The sequence below is a fragment of the Rhinolophus ferrumequinum genome, chromosome 25, assembly GCF_004115265.2.
Source record: "Rhinolophus ferrumequinum isolate MPI-CBG mRhiFer1 chromosome 25, mRhiFer1_v1.p, whole genome shotgun sequence".
Classification (NCBI taxonomy): Eukaryota; Metazoa; Chordata; class Mammalia; order Chiroptera; family Rhinolophidae; genus Rhinolophus; species Rhinolophus ferrumequinum.
The window spans coordinates 34,933,243-34,959,628 of NC_046308.1; the positions used below are offsets into that span (position 1 = coordinate 34,933,243).

A 26,386-nucleotide genomic window follows, 5' to 3' on the forward strand; every position below is an offset into this window, starting at 1 on the left:
GAGCATGAAATGTCTTTCCATTTCTTTGTGTCTTCTTCAATATATTTTAAAAATGTCTTATAGTTTTCAGCATATAGGTCTCTCACAACTTTGGTTAAGTTTATTCCTAGGTTATTTTCTTCTTTTTGCTGCTATTGCAAAACGAATTGTTTTTTGTATTTCTTTTTCTGAGATTTCATTGTTAGTATATAGGAATGCAACAGACTTTTGTACATTGATTTTGTACCTGGCAACTTTACTGTATTCATTGATTGTTTCTAATAGCTTTTTGGTGGAGTCTTTAAGGTTTTCTATATATAGCATCATGTCACCTGCAAAGAGTGACAATTTAACGTCTTCATTCCCAATTTTGTTGCCTTTTATTTCTTTCTGTTGCCTGATTGCTCTGGCGAGGACTTCCAACACTATCTTGAAAAGCAGAGGTGATAGGGGACAGCCCTGTCGTGGTCCTGAATGTACAGCAAAGGGCTTCAGTTTTTCACCGTAAATTATGAGATTAGCTGAGGGTTTCTCATATATGGCCTTTATTATGTTAAGGTATTTTCCTTCTATACCTATTTTATTAAGTGTTTTAATCATAAATGGATATTGTATCTTGTCAAATGCTTTTTCTGCATCAATTGATATAATCATATGATTCTTGTCCTTTATTTTATGTGGTGTATCACACAGATGGATTTGTGTATGTTGAACCATCCTTGTGCCCCTGGGATGAACCCCACTTTGTCGTGATGAATAATCTTTTTAATGCATTGTTGCATTTGATTTGCAAGACTTTTGTTTCAGATTTTTGCATCAGTATTCATCAAAGATATTGTTCGGCAGTTTCCTTTTTTTGTGTTGTCCCTGCCAGGTTTTGGTATCCGGGTAATGTGGGCCTCATAAAATGAGTTAGGGAGTACTGTCTCTTCTTCAATTTTTTGTAAGAGTTTGAGGAAGATTGGTATTAGATCCTCTTTGAAGGTTTGGTAGAATTGACTAGTGAAGCCATATGATCCCAGACTTTTGCTTCAGGGAAGGTTTTGGATGACTGATTCAATTTCGTTACTGGTGATCGGTCTATTTAGATTTTCCAGTTCATGGTTCAGCCTAGGAAGGCTATATGTTTCTAAGAACTTGTCCATTTCTTCTAGGTTATTGAATTTGGTGGCATATAGTTCTTCATAGTATTCTTGGATGATCCTTTGTATTTCTGTGGCATCCGTGATAACTTCCCCTCTTTCATTTCTGATTTTGTTTATTAGTATCTTCTCTTTTTATCTTAGTGAGTCTAGCCAAGGTTTCGTTAATTTTGTTAATCTTTTCAAAGAACCAGCTCTTTGTCACATTAATTTTTTCTATTGTCTTTTTGTTCTCTATTTCATTTAGTTCTGCTCTGATTTTTATTATTTCCTTTCTTCTGCTGAACTTGGGTTTCATTTGTTCTTCTTTTTCTAGTTCTTTAAGGTGCAACGTGAGGTTATTTATTTGGGATTTTTCTTGTTTCTTGAGATAGGCCTGTAATGATATAAATTTACCTGTTAAAACTGCTTTCACTGCATCCCCAAAATTTTGGTAGGATGTATTTTCATTGTCATTTGTTTCTATGTATCTTTTGATCTCTCTAATTTCATCTTTGACCTGGTCATTCTTTCAGAGTACGTTATCTAATCTCCACGTATTTGTGGTTTTTCCTGTTTTCTTTTAGCAATTGATATCCAATTTCAAAGCCTTGTGATCAGAGAATAGTGTCTCCATTGTTTCTTTGCCTTTTTGTTATTGTCTATTATTTCTGTGTGGTGGTATTCTATGATATTTCCCTCTGTTTCTTTTTTTTATTACAGTATATATTTCAGTTCTTGATTTTTTATTGAGTGATTACCCTTAAGTTTATGTAAAAGAAAGTTTGATATTTAAAGTATTTCATTTTCTTCAGCATGCCTACTTTCTCCTATCCCATATTCCGGTTCAGGCCTGTACTCTCCACCTTTTTATGTTTTGTTGCCACAAATTGTCCCTTTTAATGGTGGTCGAATAGCCTCCTTTAGTATTTCTTGTAGTGCAGGTCATGTATTAGAAAATTCCCTCAGCTTCTGTATGTCTGGAAAGGTCTTTATTCGTCCTTCATATCTATAGGATGTCTTTGCTGTGTATATTATTCTTGGCTCATAATTTCTCTCTTTCAATAGTTTGAATATTAGGTTCCACTCCTTCCTGGCTTGTAGTGTTTCTGCTGAGAAATGTGATGATAATCTAATGGGCTTTCCTTTGTAGGTTACCGTCTTCTTTTCCCTGGCTGCCTTGAGGATTCTTTCTTTCTCGTTGATTTTAGACAGCTTCAATACAATGTGCCTTGGAGAAGGCCTGTTGAGGTTGAGGTAATTAGGTGTTCTATTTGCTTTTTGGATTTGAAGATCCAGTTCTTTCCACAAATTTGGCAAGTTCTCATCGACCATTTGTTTGAATATACTCTCTGTTCCCTTCTCTCTTTCTTCTCCGTGTGGTGTGCCCATTATTCTTATATTGCTCTTTCTGATGGAGTCAGAAAGTTCTTGTAGAGTTCTTTCATTTCTTTTAAGTCTCAAGTCTCTTTCTTCTTCCATCCGTGTCATTTCCAGGTTTCTATCTTCGATGTCACTGATTCTTTCCTCCATCTGGTCAACTCTATTATCTAAGCTGGCTATTTCATTCTTCATTTCTTCCATTGAGTTCTTAATCTCCAGAAATTCTATTTGGTTCTTTTTTAAAATTTCAATCTCTTTGGTAAAATGTTCAAGTTGTTCTTTGATTGTGTTTCTGAGTTCATTAAACTGCCTTTCTGTGTTTTCTTGCATCTTGTTGAGTTTTCTTCAGAACTGCAATCTTGAATTCTGTGTCATTTAAGTCACATATTTCCATATTTTTAAGTTCCTTTTCTGGAGATTTTTCACTTTCTTTCTGAGCTGTCTTGCTGCCTGGGTTATTCATGGCAATTAATGATTTATTATTTCTCTTCCTATACATCTACAGGAGTGGTTTCTGAAACAGGTTGATAGGAAGAGGTCTTTCTTTTGTTTTCCAGTACGTGTTGGTAGAATGTTTTATTTTCTCTCCAACTGTAGCCCTTTTTTCTCTCTCACACTGTAGTTTTATGTTTTCTCTGCACTATTCCAGCCTCTCACACAATGGGGGGATTCCCTGGAAGGTGGCTTCTCCTCTATTAACAGTTCACCTGGGTCATAGGGCACCGTGTCCCTGTAGGGATGTGGAGATCTTTGGAAGTTCCAAAGCTCTTCCTGCACCAGATTCAGAGCCCATGTGTTTCAGCAGTTCTGTTTACTCCTGCAGGGATCTGCCCAGATAGGTGGGGACAGAGGCGGGGTGAATGGTGAGAATTGGCCCAGAGCAATGGCGGCGACCACCACCTCAAATGGTCCTGCTTCCTCAGCCCCCTCCCCTTTGCCGGAACTAGTTGGGCTCTGAATCTGTGTCTGCAGACCACAGTTCTCAGAATCGCAAATATTCTGTTCTCTTGATATGACACTGCTACTCTTCCTCTTCTAGCTCCAGTCAGGTAGGGGTGGGGCGAGCTCTGGAAGGGTAGGGAGGGGGCGGCTAGTCTCAGTGCCTAAGGCTTCCATTCTCTGCAGCAGTGGGGTCTTAAACCACCGTTTTCAGCCTTCTTCCCTCAGTCTTTGCTCCAAGGTCTCTGCTGTGAGCGTTGGGTTCAGCCGTGTTATATGCTGTCCCCTGAGCCCCGTGGGCCATAAACGGAGCCCTAGCAATCCGAGTTCTTCCTGCTCCTGCAGCTGCGGTAGTTCTGGGATGCAGTGAGCTTGGAGCACTGAGCTAGGTCTGCATCCTGCACCCACACGGCTCCGTCTCTGCACTTCTTCCTTCTCTCCTCTCCTGCTCGTGCAGTTTGCCCACCTTTAGGTGAATTCAGTAGTGGGCCTCTTGGTCTTGCCTGTCTGCTGTGTAGGGTGTCCTTTGTGGAGTTATAGTTTTTCAATTTGTTGTAAATTCCAGGGGAGGTTGCAGAGGCTCACCTCACCCCGCCATTTTGATGACCAATCTCTGCATTAAACATCTTACTCCAACTTTTCACTTTCAGTCTGTGTGTGTCTTTTTATCTGAGTTGAATCTCTTGTATACAGCATATACAAGGGTCTTGCTTTCTTATACTCCCAGCCACCCTATGTCTTTTGATTGGAACATTTAATCCATTTACATTTAAAGTGATTATTGATAGGTACGTAGTTATTGCCATTTTTTAAATTTGTAGTTAGATTGTTTTCATCTTTCTTCTGTTTACAGAAGCCCTTTTAATATTTCCTGCAATGCTGGCTTGGTGGTAATAAATTCCTTTAGCTTATTCTATTCTGGGAAGCTCTTTATCTCTCCTTCAATTTTAAATGATAGCGTTGCTGGATAAAGCAATCTAGGTTGTAGGCCTTTGTTTTCCATCACTTTGAGTATCTCCTGCCACTCCCTCCTGGCCTGCAATGTTTCTGTAGAGAAGTCATTTGATAGTCTTTTAGGAGTTCTCTTGTATGTAACCCTCTGTCTTTCTCTTGCTGCTTTTAGGATTCTCTCTTTGTCTTTAACCTTTGCCATTTTCGCTATAATGTGTCTTGGTGAGGACCTGTTTGGGTTTATCCTGGTTGGAACTCTCTGCATTTCCTGGGCTTGTATGTCGGTTTCCTTCACCAGGTTGGGGAAGTTTTCGGACATTATTACTTCAAATATGTTCTCAATCCCTTGCTTTCTCTCTTCACCTTCTGGTATTCCTATGATGCTCATGTTGTTGCGCTTGATGTTATCCCAGATGTCTCTTAAACCATCTTCATTATTTTTTATTCTTTTTTCTTTTTGTTATTCCAATTGGGGGACCTCTGCTAACTTGTCTTCTAAGTCACTGATTTGATCCTCTGCTTTATCTAACCTGCTGGTAATTCCTTCAAGTGAGTTATTTATTTCAGTAATTGTGTTCTTAGTTCTAACTGGTTGTTCATTATGATTTCTCTATCCTTCTTTATGTCGTCTCTAAGCTCTTTAAACATTCTTATCATCAGTGTTCTGAACTCTGTGTCTGATAGGTTGGTTACCTCTATTTCATTTGGTTCCAATTCAGGAGGTTTCTTCTGTTCTTTTATTTGGGTCATGTTTCTTTGTTTCCCCATCCTGGCTGACTCTCTGTGTTTGCTGATGTATGTGGTAGATCCCTTAGTGTTCTTAGTTTTTGCTGAGTTATTTTATGTATTATGTGTTTTTTATATTTGACTTGCACCACTTCCTTCTTCTCCTCTGTGTGTGCTCCAAAGGTGACTCTTGTGTTGTGTATATTGTCCTGTTAAAGTTGATCATTAATTGCTTTTAGCTTGTGAGTTGGTGGGATTGAGTCCTAGGCTGACTAGTTGTGAGACTTGGCTCTGCCCACAGCAGGATATTCTGCTGTGTGAGGGTTGACCGCCTAAGTGAGTTTTGGCCTCTATGGGCTCTTGTGCCTGTAGGGAACTCCCTTTGGGTGTATCATTTGTTGGTCAAACTGGGTAGTACTCTCGTTTGGTCTAGATTTGGCCTCTGGGTGTGTTGAATCTTGTGCCTTTTAAGTTGGGCCCTGGTGTAGGGCAATTTCAGAACAAAGCAAATCACCAAGCACAATAACAACAACAAAGAAAAAAACAAATACCTTCACATGTAGAAACAATCGATAACCCACACTCAACACAGGCAAAGATATCAAAGATATAAAAACAAAACAAAAAAAGCAGTGCCAGTCTTGGCTTAAGCCCACCAAGTAATCTCCAGGTTGTCCTCTGCTGTACCAAAGAGTCCTCTGCGTATTGTGCAGGCAGAGCCGGTCACCTGGTGCCCAGAGTGACCTTGGGACTGCAGATTTAGATGAGTGGGGCTAAGGGGTCCGGATGGTAGTTTCTACAAAGTCAGTGCAGTGTCTGCTCTCGCCTGCACATATGCACACTGAGAGTAACACAACCAGCTCTGTGCCCAGTTCTCCTGAGTCTTAGGGCACTTCTTCCGTGTGTGCGTTTGTGTGTGTGTGTGTGTGTGTCTGTGTGTAGGGTAGGAGATTTCTGAGCTGCTGAAAGCCCAGAGCTGCGTCTGTCGCCTACTGCTGATCCCTGGGAATTTCTCCAAAGTTGAAATTGCCCTGCCCTAGTCAGGCCAGAAAAAGGTGGTGGCTGAGTATGGAGGGGTCTTCTCTCTCCCAGCCCAGAAGTGTCACACTCTTCCCAAAGGCCAGTAAAGCTGATGGCTGGGGGTGGAGGAGTCTCTTCTCTCCCAGTCCAGCAATATCACTCTTTTCAGCCTCTTCCCTGTTTCAGAGCTGCATGCTGGGTCTTACCAGATCCTCAGCACTACGGCTCCTCTGTAATCTGATACTACTCTTCAGTTCAGGGGCCACCTTTAGTCTCTGGAAGGGCAAGGGCAGCATTGGGACAGTGAAGGGAGGGGCCCAGGTATGGAGTTTATGTTCTTTGTCCGACCTAGGGTCCAGCTGCAGTCCAGCAATTATTGTCTTTTAAATTTGTCTTTTAAAATCAGAGACTCCAATTTATATGTGAGACCTTTTGTTATATTACTTTTGTCTCTTCCTGTCTCATGTGTTACTCTTTTTATTTCCCTCTGAGCTTAATTCTGGAAAATTTCATTTTTATTATTATTCAGCTAGTTTTCTATTTAGCTATTTTCTCCATTTAGCTTTATCTAATCCATCAAAACATCTGCTAAATTCATAATTTTAATTATTATATTTTTTAGCTCTAGAATTTCAATTCTATAACTATAGCCTTTTTTAAAATTAGTTTCAGGTGTATAAAACAATGTAATAGTTAGACATACAATCGCCTTTTTTATTTTCAATTTTATTAAAAACTTATTAGGGTAACATTGGCTAATAAGATTATATAAGTTTCAGGTGTAAAATATTATAATACATCATCTGTATATTGCATTGTGTGCTCATCACCCAAAGTTTAGTCTCCTTCAGTTACCATATATTTGACCCCTTTTACCCTCTTCAACCTCCCCAATCCCCCTTCCCCTCTGGTAACCACCATACAGTTTGCTGTATCAATGAGTTTATTTGTTTGTTTGTTTTGTTCATTCATTTGTTGCTTTCTGTTTTATATCCCATATATGAATGAAATCATATGATTCTTGTCCTTTTCAGTCTGACTTATTTCACTCATCATGATACTCTCAAGAGCTATCCATGTTGTTGCAAATTGCAGCATTTCATCTTTTCTAATGGCTGAATTGTATTCCATTGCATATGGTATTCCATTGATTATTTTTTGATTGAATGCCAGACATTATGAAAAATTCTAGATAGACGTCATCAAAGTGGCGGCATGAGGTGAGCCTCTGGAAATCTCCCCTGGAATTTACAACAAATTAAACAGCTATAACTCCACAAAGGACTCCTTGCACAGCAGACAGGCAAGATGAAGATTGTCACTACTGAATTCACCTAAAGGTGGGCAAATTGTACGAGCAGGGAAGGAGGGAAGGGAGAAGTGTGGGGACAGAGCCGCGTGGGCGCAGGACGCAGACCTAGCTCAGTGCTATGAGCTCGCTGCATCCCGAAACTACCACAGCTGCAGGAGAAGGAAGAACTCGGACTGCTAGGGCTCTGTTTATGGTCCACAGGGCTGAAGGGACAGTATATAACACGGCTGACCCCAACGCTCATGGCAGAGACCTCGGAGCAAAGACTGAGGGAAGAAGGCTGAAAACAGTGGTTTAAGCCCTCACTGCTGCAGAGAATGGAAGCCTTAGGCACTGAGACTAGCCACCCCCTCCGTACCCTCACAGAGTTCGCTCAGCCTTCACCTGCCTAGTGCTAGAAGCAGAACAGTAGCAGTGTCAGATCAAAAGAACAGAATATTTGCAGTTCTGAGAACTGTACTCTGCAGACACAGATATGTAGCCCAACTAGTTCTGGCAAATAGGAGGGAGCTGTGCAGGCAGAACTGGCTGTGGTGGTGGTCGCCACCATTGCTCTTGGCCACCTCTCACAACTCAGCCGCCCTGGTCTGGGCGGATCCCTGCAGAAGTAAACAGAACTGCTGAAACACATGGGTTCTGAATCTGGTGCAGGAAGAGCTTTGGAACTTCAAAGCTCTCTGCATCCCCACAGGGACGCGGTGCACTATGACCCAGGTGAACTGTTAATAGAGGAGAAACCCACCTTCCAGGGAATCCACTCATTGTGTGAGAAGCTGGAATAGTGTAGAGAAAACATAAAACTACTGTGTGAGAGACAAAAAAGGCTGCAGTTGGAGAGAAAATAAAACATTCTACCAACACGTATTGGAAAACAAAAGAAAGACCTCTTCCTATCAACCTGTTGCAGAATCCACTCCTGTAGATGTCTAGAAAGAGAAATAATAAATCATTAATTGCCATGAATAACCCAGGCAGCAAGACAGCTCAGAAAGAAAGTGAAAAGTCTCCAAAAAGGAACTTAAAAATATGGAAATACGTGATTTAAATGACACAGAATTCAAGATTGAAGTTCTGAAAAACCTCAATGAGATGCAAGAAAACACAAAAAGCAGTTTAATGAACTCAGAAACACAATCAAAGAACAACATGAACATTTTACCAAAGGGATTGAAATTTTAAAATAGAACCAAATAGAATTTCTGGAGATTAAGAACTCAATAGAAGAAATGAAGAATGAAATAGCCAGCATAGGTAGTAGAGTTGATCAGATGGAGGAAAGAATCAGTGACATCGAAGATAGAAACCTGGAAATGACACGGATGGAAGAAGAGACTTGAGACTTAAAAGAAATGAAAGAACTTTACAAGAACTTTCTGACTCCTTCAGAAAGAGCTATGTAAGAATAATGGGCATACCAGGAGAAGAAAGAGAGAAAGGAACAGAGTATATTCAAACAAATAGTCGATGAGAACTTCCCAAACTAGTGGAAAGAACTGGATCCTCGAATCCAAAAAGCAAATAGAAAATCTAATTACCTCAACCCCAACAAGCCTTCTCCAACACACGTTGTATTGAAGCTGTCAAAAATCAATGACAAGGAAAGAATCCTCAAGGCAGCCAGGGAAAAGAAGACGGTAACAACAAAGGAAAGCCCATTAGATTATCATCAGATTTCTCAGCAGAAACTCTACAAGCCAGGAGGGAGTGGAACCAAATATTCAAACTATTGAAAGAGAGAAGTTATGAGCGAAGAACAATATATCCAGCAAAGATATCCTTTAGATATGAAGGAGGAAAAAAGACATTTCCAGACGTACAGAAGCTGAGGGAATTTTCTAATACATGACATGCACTACAAGAAATAATAAAGTAGGGTATTCAACCACCATCATCAGGGACAATTTGTGGCAACCAAAACATAAAAAGTGAGAGAGTGAAGGCCTGAACCGGAACATGGGAATGGAGAAAGTCAGCATGCTGAAGAAAATGGAATACTCTAAATATCAAACTTTCTTTTACGTAAACTTAATGGTAACCACTCAAAAAAAAAAAAATCCAGAACTGAAATATATACTGTAATAAAAGAAGAAACAGAGGGAAACATCATAGAATACCACCATACAGAAATAATAGACAACAACAACAACAAAAAAAAGGCAAAGAAACAATGGAGACAGAGTCTTACCAGAAAACGAAAGATAGAATGATGGGAAATCCTCACATATCAATAATTACCCTAAATGTAAATGGACTGACTCACCAATAAAAAGGCACAGAGTAGCAGATTTGATCAAAAAACTAAACCCAACCATATGCTGTCTTTAAGAGACATCTTAGCTAAAAGGACAAGCATAGACTCAAAGTGAAAGGGGGGAAACTGACACTCCAAGCAAATGGTAATCCAGAGAAAATCAGGTGTAGTCATACTGATATCAGATGAAACAGATGTCAGGGTGAAAAAGATAACAAGAGACAAAGATGGACATTTCATAATGGTAAAGGGGACTAAACAACAAGAAGACATAACAGTCATCAATATTTATGTCCCCAATCAGAGAGCACCGAAATATACTAAGCAACTACTAACAGAACTAAAGGGAGAAATTGACTGAAACACAATTATACTAATGGACCTAAATACATCATTGACAACTATGGATAGATCATCCAAACAGAAAATAAATAATGAAACAGCAGCCCTAAATGACACATTAGATGAAATGGACATAATTGACATTTATATAGCACTTTATCTTAAAATATCAAACTATACATTTTTTTCTAGTATACATGGAACATTCTCAAGGATAGACCATATATTGGGACATAAAACTAACCTCAGAAAATTTAAGAAGATCGAAATCATACCAAGCATATTCTCTGATCACAAGGCTTTTAAATTGATAATCAACTGCAAAAAGAAAGCAGGAAAAAACACAAATACAGGGAGATTAAACAACATAATTTTAAAGAACAACCAGGTCAAAGAAGAAATTAGAGGAGAGATCAAAATATTCATAGAAACAAATGACAATGAAAATACATCCTACCAAAATTTTTGGGATGCAGTGAAAGCAGTTTTAAGAGGGAAATTTATATCACTACAGGCCTATCTGAAGAAACGAAAAATATCCCAAATAAATAACCTCAGATTACACCTTAAAGAACTAGAAAAAGAAGAACAAATGAAACCCAAGGTCAGTAACAAAAAGGAAATAATAAAAATCAGAGCAGAACTAAATGAAATAGAGAACAAAAAGACAATAAAAAAATTAATGTGACAAAGAGCTGGATCTTTGAAAAGATTAACAAAATTGACGAAACCTTGGCTAGACTCACTAAGACAAAAAGAGAGAAGACACTAATAAACGAAATCAGATATGAAAGAGGGAAGTTATCACGGATGCCACAGAAATAGAAAGGATCATCCAAGAATACTATGAAGGACTATATGCCACCAAATTCAATAACCTAGAAGAAATGGACAAGTTCTTAGAAACATATAGCCTTCCAAGGCTGAAACATGAAGAACTGGAAAATTTAAATAGACCAATCACCAGTAACGAAATTGAATCAGTCATACAAAACATTCCCAAAAGCAAAATTCCTGGACCAGATGGCTTCACTAGTGAATTCTACGAAACCTTCAAAGAGGATCTAATACCAAACCTGCTCAAACTCTTCCAAAAAATTGAAGAAGAGACAGTACTCCCTAACTCATTTTATGAGGCCAACATTACCCTGATACCAAAACCTGGTAAGGACAACACAAAAAAAGAAAACTGCTGACCAATATCTCTGATTAATACAGATGCAAAAATCCTAAACAAAATTCTAGCAAATCGAATGCAACAATGCATTAAAAAGATTATTCATCACGACCAAGTGGGGTTCATCCTAGGGACACAAGGATGGTTCAACATACACAAATCCATCAATGTGATACATCACAGCATAAAAATAATGGACAAAAATCATATGATTATATCAATTGATGCAGAAAAAACATTTGACAAGATACAACATCCATTTATGATTAAAACACTTAATAAAACACTTAATAAAATAGGTATAGAAGGAAAATACCGTAACATAATAAAGGCCATATAGGACAAACCCTCAGCTAATCTCATAATTTACGGTGAAAAACTGAAGCCCTTTGCTGTACATTCAAGAACACAACAGGGCTGTCCCCTATCACCTCTTCTTTTCAACACAGTGTTGGAAGTCCTCGCCAGAGCAATAAGAAAAAAGCAAGTCCTCGCCAGAGCAATCAGAGCAAAAAGAAATAAAAGGCATCCAAATTGGGAATGAAGACGTTAAATTGTCACTCTTGCAGATCAGATGATGTTATATATAGAAAACCCTAAAGACTCCACCAAAAAGCTATTAGAAACAATCAATGAATACAGTATATTTGCCAGCTATAAAATCAACGTACAAAAGTCCATTGCATTCCTATATACTAACAATGAAATCTCAGAAAAAGAAATACAAAAAACAATTCGTTTTGCAATAGCAGCAAAAAGAATAAAATACCTAGGAATAAACTTAACCAACATGTGATAGACCTATACGCTGAAAACTGTAAGACATTTTTAAAAGAAATTGAAGAAGACAAAAAGAAATGGAAAAGCATTCCGCGCTCATGGATTGGAAGAATCAACATAGTTAAAATGGCTATATTACCCAAAGCAATATACAGATTTAATGCAATCGCCATCAAAATCCCAATAACATTTTTTAAAGAAATAGAACAAAAAATCATCAGATTTGTTTGGAACCGCAAAAGACCCCGAATAGCCAAAGCAATCTTAAGAAAAAAGAACAATGCTGGAAGTATCACACTCCCTGACTTTAGCTTGTACTACAGGGCTACAATAATCAAAACAGCATGGTATTGGCAGAAAAACAGACCTGTAGACCAATGGAATAGAATTGAGAACTCAGAAATAAAGCCACATAAATATGGACAGATAACTTTTGACAAAGAAGCAAAAAATATGCAATGGAGAAAAGACAGCCTCTTCAATAAATGGTGCTGGCAGAATTGGATAGCCACGTGCAAAAGAATGAAACTGGACTGCTATCTGTCACCATGTACCAAAATTAATTCAAAATGGATCAAAGACTTAAGCATAAGACCTGACACAATAAACTGCATAGAAGAAAACATAGGTACTAAACTTATGGACCTTGGGTTCAAAGAGCATTTTATGAATTTGACTCCAAAGGCAAGGGAAGTAAAAGCTAAAATAAACGAATGGGACTATATGAAACTTAAAAGCTTCTGCACAGGGAAAGAAACCATTGACAGAATAAAGAGGCAACCAACTGAATGGCAGAAGATTTTTGCAAACAGTGCCTCCGATAAAGGGCTAATATCCGAAATATACAAGGATCTCATGCAACTCAACAACAAAAAAACAAACAACCCAATTGAAAAATGAGCAGAGGACCTGAGGAGACATTTCTCCAAAGAGGACATACAAATGGCAAATAGACATATGAAAAAATGCTCAACGTCACTAATCATCAGAGAAATACAAATAAAAACCACAATATCAATTCACCCCAGTTAGAATGGCTGTCATCAACAAGACTAATAGTAACAAGTGTTGGAGAGGCTGTGGAGAAAAAAGAACCCTCATACACTGTTAGTGGGAATGCAGATTGGTGCAGCCACTATGGAAAGCAGTGTGGAGGTTCCTCAAAAAATTACGAGTAAAATTACCATATGACCCAGCAATCCCTCTCCTGGGTATCTACCCAAAAAGTCTGAAAACTTTTATACATAAATACACGTGTGTTCCAATGTTCATTGCAGCTTTATTTACAGTGGCCAAGACATGGAAACAAACAAAATGTCCTTCAATAGACGAATGGATAAAGAAGTTGTGGTATATATACACAGTGGAATACTATTCGCTGGTGAGAAAAGTTGAAATAGGACCATTTGTGACAACATGGATGGATCTTGAGATTATAATGCTAAGCGAAATAAATCAGACAGAAAAAGCAGAGAACCATATGATTTCACTGATATGTGGTATATAAACCAAAAACAACAAAAGAACAAGATAACAAATGAGAAACAAAAACTCATAGACACAGACAATAGTTTAGTGGTTACCAGAGGGGAAGGGGGGAAGGGGGTGGAAGATGAGGGTAAAGGGGATCAAATATATGGTGATGGAAGGAGAACTGACTCTGGGTGGTGAACACACAATGTGATATATAGATGATGTAATACAGAATTGTACACCTGAAATCTATGTAACTTTACTAACTATTGTCACCCCAATAACCTTTAATTAAAAAAATAAAAAATAAAAAAATAAACTTTTATCACTAAACAAACAAAACAAAAAGTGAAAAATTCTAGAAATAATTCAAGGCCTAACATGATTTCAGGGGATTTATATTCAACTCTGGAGGTGACTAGGGAAACTAGACCTTGCTATAATTTACAATGAATGAAATGGTTTGAATCAAGTCTTCCATCCAATGACTAGACTATTTCTAGTTCACTCTTCTCCTAGGGTGTATACCCTCAGGTTCCCAACCCAGAGTGTAGATTATATAATAAAGTTCCTTGGTATCGAATTTTTGTTCCCCTAAACTTGTGAAGCTATGAGAAGTTCTGCTCAGCTTCTCAGCTACCTCTTCCTGAGTAAGCAGATTCCTCTAGTGGAATAATTGCCTCAATGTGTTCTCAGTTTCTTTTCCTATAATTCTTCATTGCATTGCAAGCAAATTTTTTAAAAAAATTGTCTAGCTTTTATAGCTGTTGTCAGCAGTAGTGTTCATCTCTATTGCCTAGTACTTATTTCTGGAAGCAGAAGACCTGCTCTGTCATGCCTACACCAGGTACAGCCAGGTAAAACTTCTAGAACATATCCCATTGTAAACTCACTTTCATTTTCAGTACCATAACGCATCTTAGTCATGCTCTCACTCCCCAAGTGCCTCTGATTTTACCTTGCCAGTGTGAATCTGTTCCCACGTCTCAAGCCTCCATTTCTTCCAGAACTGGAATTATGGATTTGTGTTCATCAATGGACATAACCTTGGGCGATATTGGTGCATTGGACCACAGGAAACACTTTATCTTCCTGGTGCCTGGCTTCATCCAGAAGACAATGAGGTGAGTCACCCCTGCCCCTGCCTTTTTGTCTCATAAACTTTCAGATCTACCTTCATCCACAGAATGCAAATTGCAGTGTCTTTTTCATCCTGTATTAAAGAGGTTATCCTTTGTTACTGTCAGCCTTTCTTTTTTCCCTAGATCATCCTGTTTGAGAAAAGCAAGAGTGGTTCAGACATTCAAACTATAGATGGACCCATGCTTTAAATTGTCTTATAGCATATTTCATGGATTGTTGGAGTTCATCTACAAGCAGTGTTTCAGGAGGAAGATTTACACCTAGAATTTCAGACACAGTGTTGTCTACAATAGCAAAAATGTGAAAAAACCTAAAAAAATCAATAGAGAAATTGTTATATGTATGTTATAGTATATCCATATGATGTCTAGTTTTAGGCTTTAAAAAGTCTTCAAATCTGCAATGATTGATTTACCTAGCTAAATGCTTAATCCTTAGCAGGTTCTTGTTCTCTAATCAAATATGCCTTTAGGCAGATATGAATAAAATAAAAACAAATTTTATTTGTGTTTCTCCATTCTCAATTGGGAAGAAGTGCAGGGTCTCTGGCCTGTGACAGAGTAAGAATTACTGCTCTCTCCATGCCAGAGTGTTGTATAGACTGACTGACAAACCCCCGGTGTGTGTGTGTGTGTGTGTGTGTGTAGGAGGGGGCAATGCAGGGAAGAGTGAGCAATGTCTTCAGGCATTTCCCTACAGCCTGCATATCTCCTGCATTACCTGGTGCATCACATCCACTGAAAGAAGGAAAAGCAATTTGGTTCTTTGGTTCTGATGTGTGTGACAGCAAAGCCTGGCATTGAGCACTCTGTGTCTTATTACTCCTCAGCTGTCTGGGTATAGTTGAAGCTCTTACTGATAGAAGACAGATATGAGTGAGATAAGCCATATATGCATGGATAACTCAACCAATTTTCTCAAATGACACCATTGGAAACTAATCACATTCTTATAATCAAGATATAGCACTTAGCCTAAATTCAAACCAATGCACTATAACAAAAATATTATCACCTTGCTAGTAATAGTACCTAGGAGGTTAGAGAAATTTAGAAAATAATCTGGTGTCCAAAGGGAGGAAGAAACCTTCCAGTTTGGAATGAGGACAAAAGAGTCAGATTATCTTCTCTCCCACTAATCTGAATGGCTGGTTTATTGAAGGAGAATTCTATCATGTACCTACACAGTTTCTACATAAAACTTCATTCTAGGGCGCTCTAGACTCAAACTCATGAATTCTATGGCTAAACTATAGACTAAGAGAGCAAAACAGAAGCAATAATGATGAGAATGTATTATATTTCAGATGCAATATATACATCATTTCTAAATTTAACAACCATGCAACAAATATATACCCATTTTGTAGGTGGAAAAATCAAAGTTCAAAGAGGTGTTTGAATATGTCTTTCTGATTCAAACCTCTTCTTTTGTTATTATACCTCAGCTCCATACCTATGTCAGTCTTTCCCAAATATGAATGCAACCCTTCTATCCAGAAGATATACTTTCAGCGTGCTTAGAGAAAAATGCACACAGCTTAGAATTCTTTACCCAGCAAAATTGCCTTTCAAGAAAAACAAAGCAGAACAAAATATAGACCTTTTAAACAGAAGCCCAAGAGATTTTTATCATCAAAAGATCCACACACTAAAGGGAATTCTGAAGCAGCCTTTCTCATTTGGGTTTCATAAGAGAATTAAACCTTAAAGAAAATGTGTTCAGGGATTAGTTTCTTGTGTCATTCTATATGCACATTAGGGACATTAATTCATTACAGACCATGGATGCCCGAGGTCATTGCAGCTTAAATCTCTCAGGGAACCCCAGTTGAGAAAAGGTGTTCTAAAGAATGTGATCTTAGAGTACAAATTCGTTGTTACACAGTAGTCATGGGGATGTAAAGTAAAGCATAGAGAATATAGCCAATAATATGGTAATAACTATGTATAGTACCAGGTGGGTACTAGACTAGTCAGGGGGATCACTTCTTAAATTATATCAATGTCTAACCACTATGTTGTACACTTGAAATTAATATGAAATATTATTGAATGTCAACTAATTGAAAAATTAAAAAGGGGGAGAAAAAGTGAAGGGGAATAAAAGGTTCAAATTTCCAGGTATAAAATAAATAAGTTGATAATATTGTGATAGCGTGATATGGTGTCAGATGGTTGCTGGATTTATCATGGTGATCACTTCTTTTTTATTATTATTAGTTTCAGGTGTACAAAACAATGTAATAGTTAGACATTTATACCCCTCACAAAGTGATAAGCCCCCTCTCCCAATCTACTACCACTCTGACATCGTATATAGCTGTTACAGTTCCACTGACTCTATTCCTTATGCTGTTATCCACATCCTGTGACTATATATATATATATATATATATATATATATATATATATACACATATATATTAAATTATAGTTGACATTCATTATTATTCAGCTTCAGGTATACACTGCAGTGGTCAGGCACCTACACTGTCCATGAAGGTCTCCCTAATGAGACAAGTGTCCATTAGATACCCTACAGAATCTTTACAACATTATTGATTATATTCCTTAAACTGTCTTTTGTATCCCCATGGAAATCTTGTGGTTATCGATTGTGCTTTCTTTCTTTCTTTTTTTGACTGAAAGGGGATTTTTTTATAGTCTCATATGAAAAACAACATTTAAACCAAGAGATAAAAGATAAATAGCCCATTAGAAAACAATGAGCAAAAGGATATGAACAGCCAATGCACAGAAGGAAAAAAACCAAATGGACAATCAACAGAAAGGAAGATGTTCAACCTCTTCACTAATTAGGGAAATCCAAATGAAGGGAAAACAACAATGAGCTATCCCCTAAGGGATCAGGACATATTTTCACACCAATGTAGTAAGGAGCCAAATTGTTACAGGTGCATTCTCTGTGCCCTGGTGATCAGATGGTCCAAAGGGCTTGATCAAATGGTGAGAAGAGTCTTCACTGAGAAGCTTTCTCCATAGCACAAGTCAAGGGCCGGCCTACTTGAGTTCTCTGATGTTCGGTGAGGTGTGCTTTCCAGCAGAAGGCTTTCCCACATTCTTGACATTCAAAAAGTCTCTCTCCTGTGTGAATTCGCTGATGTTCAATGAGGCATACTTTCAAATAAAAGGCATTTCCACATTCGCTACATTCGTAAGGTTTCTCTCCTGTGTGACTTTTCTGGTGTTGACAAAGGGATTTCTTCATACTAAAGATTTTTCCACATTCACTGCATCCATAGGGTTTCTCTCCTGAATGCATTCTCTGATGTTCAATGAGGCGTGCTTTAACATAGAAGGCATTACCACATTTGCTACATTCATAAGGTTTCTCTCCTGTGTGAATTCACTGATGTATCCCGAGAGATGAGTACACCCTGAAAGATTTCCGACATTCATTACATTGATAGGGTTTTTTACCTGTGTGAGTTCTCTGGTGATTATTGAGAGTCGTATTCATTCTGAAGAATTTCCCACAGTCTTCACATTTATAGTGTTTCTCACCTGTGTGAGTTCTCTGGTGTTGATTTAGGGATTTCTTTGCACAGGGGTTTTTCCCACAGTCACCACATTCATAGGGTTTCTCCCCAGTGTGAGTTCTCTGGTGAATTGTGAAGATTGCTTTCTCAGAAAAGGTTTTCCTTAAGGGATATCTTAACGTGAAATTTTCTCCCACATTTACAACACAGGGTTTCTCCCCTGTGTGAGTTCTCTGATGAATTGTGAGGATTGCCTTCTCAGAAAATATTTTCCTACATTCAGTACATTCATAGGGTCTCTCTACTGTGTGTATTCTCTGATGGAGAATGAGCTGTGACTTCCTGTCAAAAGATTTCCCACATTTATTACATTCAAAAGGCTTCTTCCCTGTTGAGTTTTATGATGAGCAATGAGGTATGATCTTGCACTAAAGGTTTTTGCACATTCGCCACTTTCATAGGGTCTCTCTCCTGTGTATATCCTCAGATGTTCAATAAGGTTTGACTTCCTGCAGTAAGTTTTCCCACATTCATGACATTCAAAGTTTTTGTCTCCTGTGTGTGCTCTTTTATGTTCAACAAAGCCCATCTTCTTGTAGAGGACTTTCCCATATCCATTATATTTAATAGTTTGATCTGAAGTTTGAATCTTCTGATGCTGAAGAAGGTCATTATCATGCCTGACGGCACTACACCCAACAGAATTGTTGCCACAGAGCAGTGAGAGGAGATCCTGTGTAACCATGGCCTGAGGATTCCTCCTCTAATACCCACAGCTCTTCTCCTCGCTCTAACTTAAAGATCATCTCTGGTTTCGCCATGCAGAGGCCCGTTAATGGGAAACAGCACAAGACGTGGGCCAAGTTATCTGAGCTTTAGGGCCTCTGATGGGAGAGAAAGGTGCATCTTCATGAGCCACACATGCCAAGTTGCTGTAGTTCTCCAGCATCACATCCTAGTGAATGGTCCTCTGAACAATGTCTAGTCTATGCCACTCCTGTTGGGTAAAATCCACAGCCACATCCTCGAATGACACAAATTTCTTAAATGATCGTAAGGCTGTCCTGGAACCAGCACAGGGAAACTCTGGTGTGATTCCCCATTAGTTGGCATGTTCACCCTGGGTCTCAACCCACCTTTCAAAGCTCGAGGGGTGGCTGTATGTGGGCTGCAGTCAGAATGAATGGAAGATCCTGCCACCTCCAGTAAGGAGAAAACTCAACACCTCCATAGAGACACCAAGAAATCTCTGAACCAGGTGCAGTTATGGATCTGCCCAGACTTTGTCCAGGAGTGAGGTTGTCGGGCAAGGAACATGGCTGCACCCAGGTAGTCCGTGAGGGACACCATCTTACCGTCCATTCCATACAGTGGGCTGTTCCACAGAAGGAGTGGGGGGAGGGCGTGGTTCAAGGATAGAAACCTTCTGAGGGCAAGCTTCTGGGAACAGCTGGTCTTTGGAACTGTGTTCTAAAGGTCTGTGCAAAGTTTAAAGAAGCAAAGGTGGCAGCCCCCATCCATGGGGGTAGGGGAGATATGTCCAGATCTGCCAATTGTGCTTTCTAATCCCCTCACCTTCTCCCTCATCCCCACCCCTCTAGCAACCCTAAGTTTTTTCTCTATATCTCTGAGATTGTTTCTGATTAGTTTCTTCATTTATTCTATCCTTTAGATTCCACATATAAGTGAGATCATATGGTATTTGTCTTTCTCTGTCTGACTTATTTCACCTAGCTTAATGTTCTCTAGATCCATCCATATCGTTGCAAACGGTAAGATTTCATTCTTCTTTTTCTTCTTCTTTGTTTATTAGTTTCAGGTGCACAAAACAAAGTAATACTTAGACATTTATCATTTATATCCCTCACACTGTGTCAACCCCACTACCCCCATCCACTATCCCTCTGACATCGCACAGAGCCATTACATTTCCACTGTCTCTTTCCTAATGCTGTACTCCACTTCTTGTAAGTAAACACACACACACACACACATATAAACTTGTAGTTGACATTCATTATTCTTCAGCTTCAGCTTCAGGTGTACAGTGCAGTGATCAGGCATCTACATCATCCCTGAGGTGGTCTCCCTACTGAGACAACTGTCCATCAGTTACCCTACAAAATCTTTACAACATTATTGATTACATTCCCCAAATTAATTTTCAAAACCCCGTGGCCATCTTGTGGTTACTGACTGCTTTCTAATCCCCTCACCTTCCCCCTTATCCCCACCCGTCCCTCCCATCTAACAACCCTCAGTTTTTCCTCTATGTCTCCGAAAATGTTTCTGATTTGTTCATTTACTTATTCTTTTCTTTAGATTCCACATATGAGATCATATGGTATTTGTCTTTCTCTATCTGACTTATTTCACTTAACGTAATGTTCTCTAGGTCCATCCATGTTGTTGCAAATGATAAGATTTCTTTCTTCTTTATGGCTGCGTAATACTCCATTGTATAAATGTACCACAGTTTCTTTTTTTTTTTTATTTTATTATTTTTTAAAATTTATTGGGGTGACAATTGTTAGTAAAATTACATAGATTTCTGGTGTGCAATTCTGTATCACATCATCCATAAATCACACTGTGTGTTCACCACCCAGAGTCAGCTCCCCTTCCATCACCATACATTTGATCCCCCTCACCCTCATCCCCCACCCCTCAACCCCCTTACCCTCTGGTAACCACGAAATTACGTTCCCCAGATTAATTTTCAAACCCGTGGCCATCCTGAGGTCACCAACTGCCCTCCAATCCCCTCACCCTCCCCCCCACCCCCCCACCCCTCCCGCCCATCTAGCAACCCTCAGTTTTTCCTCTTTGTCTCCAAAACTGTTTCTGATTAGTTCATTTACTTATTCTTCTCTTTAGAATCCGCAAATAAGTGAGATCATATGGTACTTATCTTTCTCTGTCTGACTTATTACGCTTAACATAATGTTCTCTAGGTCCATCCATGTTGTTGCAAATGGTAAGATTTCTTTCTTCTTTATGGCTGCGTAATACTCCATTGTATAAATGTACCACAGTTTCTTAATCCAGTCGTCTACCGATGGGCATTTTGGTTGTTTCCATGTCTTGGCTATTGTGTATAGTGCTGCAATAAACATAGGAGTGCATAAATTTTTTTGAATTAGAGTTCTGGATTTCTCCGGATAGATACCTAGGAGTGGAATTGCTGGATCATAAGGTAGTTCCATTTTCAGATTTTTGAGATACCTCCATACTGTTTTCCATAGTGGCTGCATCAATCTGCAATCCCACCAACAGTGTACAAAGGTTCCCTTTTCTCCACATCCGCGTCAGCACTTGTTGTTTGTTGATTTATTGATGATACCCATTTAGACTGGGGTGAGGTGATATCTCATTGTGGTTTTTATTTGCATTTCTCTGATGGTTAGTGAGGTTGAGCATTTTTTCATATGTCTGTTTGCCATCTGTATGTCCTTTTAAGAAAAATGTCTCTTCATGTTCTCTGCCCATTTTTTAATTGGATTGTTTGTTTTTTTGTAATTGAGTTGAGTGCGTTTTTTATAAATTTGTGATATTAACCCCTTATCAGATATATCATTGGCAAATATGTTTTCCTATTCAGTAGGATCCCTTTTTGTTTTATTGATGGTTTCCTTTGCTGTGAAAAAACTTTTTAGTTTGATATAATCCCACATGTTTATTTTTTCTCTTACTTCCCTCGCACAAGGGGATATATCAGTAAAAATCTTACTCCGGGTAATGTCTTGGAAGTTTCTTCCTATATTTTCTTCCAGGTATTTTATGGTTTCAGATCTTACATTTAAGTCTTTAAGCCATTTTGAATTTATTTTTGTATATGGTGTAAGGAGGTGGTCCAGCTTCATTTTTTTGCAGGTGTCTGTCCAGGTTTCCCAGCACCATTTGTTGAATAGTCTTTACCCCACCATAAATTCTTGCTTCCATTGTTGTACATTAAATGGCCATATAAGCATAGATTTATTTCTGGACTCTCTATTTTGTTCCATTGATCTATGTGTCTGTTTTTATACCAGTACCATGTTGTTTTGATTACAGTAGCCTTGTAGTATAATTTGAGGTCAGGTATCATTATACCTCCCACTTTGTTCTTATTTCTCAAGATTGCTGAGGTTATTCGGGGTCTTTTATGGTTCCATACAAATTTTAGGATTATATGTTCTATTTCTGTGAAAAATGTCGTTGGCAGTTTGATAGGAATTGCATTGAATATGTATATTGCCTTAGGCAGTATGGACATTTTAACTATATTAATTCTTCCTATCCATGAACATGATATGTGTTTCCATCTATTTATATCTTCTTTCATTTCTTTCTTTAGTGTCTTATAATTTTCTGAGTACAGATCTTTTACTTCTTTGGTTAAATTTATTCCTAAATATTTTATAGTCTTTGAAGCAATTGTAAATGGGATGGTTTTTTAAATTTCTCCTTCTGATGTTTTATTATTGGTATATACAAGTGCAACTGAGTTTTGAATATTAATTTTGTATCCTGCAACTTTACTAAATTCATCTATCAGCTCTAATAGTTTCTTGGTGGAGTCTTTAGGGTTTTCTCTATATAGTATCGTGTAATCTGCATATAATGACAATTTTACTTCCTCCTTACTAATTTGGATGCCTTTTATTTCTTTTTCTTGTCTGATTGCTGTGGCTAGAACTTCCAGCACTATGTTGAATAGAAGTGGAGAAAGTGGGCATCTTTGCCTTGTTCCTGGTCTTAAGGGGAATGGTTTTAGCTTTTCCCCATTGAGTATGATGTTAGCTGTGGGTTTATCATATATAGCCTTTATTATGTTGAGATGTGATCCCTCTATTCCACTTTCTTAAGGGTTTTTATCATAAATGGCTGTTGGATTTTATCAAATGCTTTTTCTGCATCTATTGATATGATCGTGTGATTTTTATTTTTCATTTTGTTAATGTGGTGTATCACATTAATTGATTTGCGGATGTTGAACCACACTTGCATACCAGGGATGAATCCCACTTGATCATGGTGTATGATCTTTTTAATGTATTGCTGAATTCTGTTTGCTAATATTTTGTTGGGGATTTTTGCATCTATGTTCATTAGAGATATCGGCCTGTAGTTTTCCTTTTTGTGGTGTCTTTTTCTGATATTGGGATCAGAGTGATAGTGGCCTCGTAAAAAGCGTTTGGGAGCCTTCCCTCCTTCTGGATTTTTTGGAAGAGCTTGAGAATAGGTGATAATTATTTTTTGACTGTTTTGTAAAATTCACCTGGTCCATCTGGTCCAGGGCTTTTGTTTGTTAGGAGCTTGTTGATTACTGATTCAATTTCCCCGGTGGTAATCAATCTCAGGTTTTCCATTTCTTCTTGAGTTAGCCTTGGAAGGTTGTATGCTTCTAGAAAATTGTCCATTTCTTCCAGATTGTCAAATTTGTTGGCATATAGTTGGTCATAGTAATTTCTTAAAGTTTTATGTATTTCTGTGGTGTTTTTTGTCACTTCTCTTTCATTTCTGATTTTATTAATTTGGGTCCTCTCTCTCTTTTTTTTAATGAGTCTGGCTAAAGGTTTGTCAATTTTGTTTATCTTCTCTAAGAACCAACTCTTAGATTCATTGATCTATTGTATTGTTTTTCTGGTTTCTATTTCATGTATTTCCGCTCTGATCTTTATTATCTCCTTCCTTGTGCTCCCTTTGGACTTATTTTGCTGTTCTTTTTCCAGATCCCTTAAGTGTGAAGATAAACTGTTGATTAGTGATTTTTCTTGTTTCTCCAGGTATTCCTGCAATGCTATGAATTTCCCTGTTAGGTCTACTCTCCCTGCATCCCATAGATTTTGGGTCGTTGTGTTTTCAGTTTCGTTTGTCTTGAGATATCTGTTGATTTCTTCCTTGATTTCATGGTTGACCCATTCACTATTTAGTAACATGTTATTCAGCCTCCATGAATTGGTGTGTCTTCCAGTTTTTTCCTGTAGTTCATTTCTAATTTCATAGCACTGTGGTCAGAGAAGACAATTGGTATGATTTCAATTTTCTTAAATTTATCAAGACTTGTTTTGTGGCCTAACATGTAGTCTATCTTGGAAAATGTTCCATGTGCGCTTGAGAAGAACGTGTATTCTGCAGCTTTGGGGTGAAATGCTCGGAAAATATCGATTAAATCCAAGTGGTCCAATGTGTCATTTAAGGCTGTTGTTTCCATATTGATTTTCTGTCTGGAAGACCTGTCCCTTGTTGTCAGAGGTGTGTTGAAGTCCCCTCTATGATAGTGTTACTGTTGATCTGTGTCTTTATGTCACTCAATATCTGTTTTATATATTTAGGTGCTCCTCCCTTGGGTGCAGAGAAGTTTACTAGTGTTATGTCCTCTTCTCGGATTGATCCCTTTATTATTATATAGTGCCCATCTTTGTCTTTTAATATGTTCTTCATTTTAAAGTCTATTTTGTCAGATATAAGTATTGCAACTCCAGCTTTTTTCTCATTTCCATTTGCATGAAATATCTTACTCCAACCCTTCACTTTCAGCCTGTGTGTGTCTTTTGATCTGAGGTGAGTCTCTTGTATACAACATATGCAAAGGTCTTGCTTTCTTATCCACTCAGCCACCCTATATCTCTTGATTGGAACATTTAATCCGTTTACATTTAAAATCATTATTGATAGGTACATAGTTATTGCCATTTTTTAAATTTGTAGTTAGATTTCTTCTAGATTTGTAGTTAGATCTTTCTTCTGTTTACAGAAGCCCTTTTAATATTTCTTGCAATGCTGGCTTGGTGGTAATAAATTCCTTTAGCTTATTCTTTTCTGGGAAGCTCTTTATCTCTCCTTCAATTTTAAATGATAGCGTTGCTGGATAAAGCAATCTAGGTTGTAGGCCTTTGTTTTCCATCACTTTGAGTATCTCCTGCCACTCTCTCCTGGCCTGCAATGTTTCTGTAGAGAAGTCATTTGATAGTCTTGTAGGAGTTCCTTGTATGTAACCCTCTGTCTTTCTCTTGCTGCTTTTAGGATTCTCTCTTTGTCTTTAACCTTTGCCATTTTCGCTATAATGTGTCTTGGTGTGGACCTGTTTGGGTTTATCCTGGTTGGAACTCTCTGCACTTCCTGGGCTTGTATGTCGGTTTCCTTTACCAGGTTAGGGAAGTTTCGGACTTTATTACTTGAAATATGTTCTCAATCCCTTGCTTCCTCTCTTCATCTTCTGGTATTCCTATGAAGCACATGTTGTTGCGCTTGATGTTAACACAGAGGTCCCTTAAACCATCTTCATTGTTTTTTATTCTTTTTTCTTTTTGTTGTTCCGTTTGGGTGATCTCTCTAACTTGTCTTCTAAGTCGCTGATTCGATCCTCTGCTTCATCTAACCTGCAGTAATTCTTTCAAGTGAGTTCTTTATTTCAGTAATTGTGTTCTTTAGTTCTAACTGGTTGTTCATTATGATTTCTCTATCCTTCTTTATGTCGTCTCTAAGCTCTTTAAACATTCTTATCATCAGTGTTCTGAACTGTCTCTAATAGGTTGGTTACCTCTATTTCATTTGGTTCCAATTCTGGAAGTTTCTTCTGTTCTTTTATTTGGGACATGTTTCTTTGTTTCCCCATTCTGGCTGACTCTCTGTGTTTGCTTCGATGTATTATGTAGATCCCCTAGTGTTCTTAGTTCTTGCTGTATTATCTTACGTAGTATGTGTCCTTTATATTTGACTTGCACCACTTCCTTCTGCTCCTCTGCGTGTGCTCCAAAAGTGACTCTTGTGTTGTATATATTGTCCTGTTAAAATTGATCTTTAATTTCTTTTCACTTTTGAGTAGGTGGGGTTGCTCCTGGGCTGACTAGTTGTGAGACTTGGCTCTGCCCACAGCAGTGTTCTGCTGCATGAGAGTCGACCACTTAAATGAGGTTCGGCCTCTATAGGTTCTTATGTCTGTAGAGAATTCCCTCTAGGTGTGTCACTTGTAGGTCAAACCCGGTAGTACTCTGCTTTGGTCTGGAGTTGGCCTTTGGGTGTGTTGAATCTTGTGCCTGTTAATCTGGGCCCTGGTGTAGGGCAATTTCAGAACAAAGAAAATCACCAAGCACAACAACAACAACAACAACAAAGAAAAAATCAAATACATTCACATGTAAAAACAACCGATAACCCAGTCAACACAGGCAAAGATATCAAAGATATAAAAACAAAGCAAAACAAAAAAAGCAGTGCCAGTCTTGTTTTAAGCCCACCAAGTAATTTCCAGGTTGTCCTCTGCTGTACCAAAGAGTCCTCTGTGTAATGTGCAGGCAGAGCC

At 38.3% G+C, this 26,386-nt stretch overlaps 1 protein-coding gene across 7 annotated transcripts in view; it reads left to right on the forward strand.

Annotated features, from left to right (window-relative positions):
- LOC117017553 (beta-galactosidase-1-like protein 3) overlaps positions 1–15,007 on the forward strand; it is an 85,609-nt gene extending 70,602 nt beyond the window's left edge. For all 7 annotated transcript variants that reach the window (XM_033097932.1, XM_033097935.1, XM_033097934.1 and 4 more), the window contains 2 exons: positions 14,462–14,578; positions 14,720–15,007. In XM_033097932.1, coding sequence (XP_032953823.1) covers positions 14,462–14,578; positions 14,720–14,785 — 183 coding nt within the window. In that variant the 3' untranslated portion in view covers positions 14,786–15,007. The remainder of the gene's footprint in view (positions 1–14,461; positions 14,579–14,719) is intronic.
- The last annotated feature ends 11,379 nt before the right edge of the window (positions 15,008–26,386 follow it).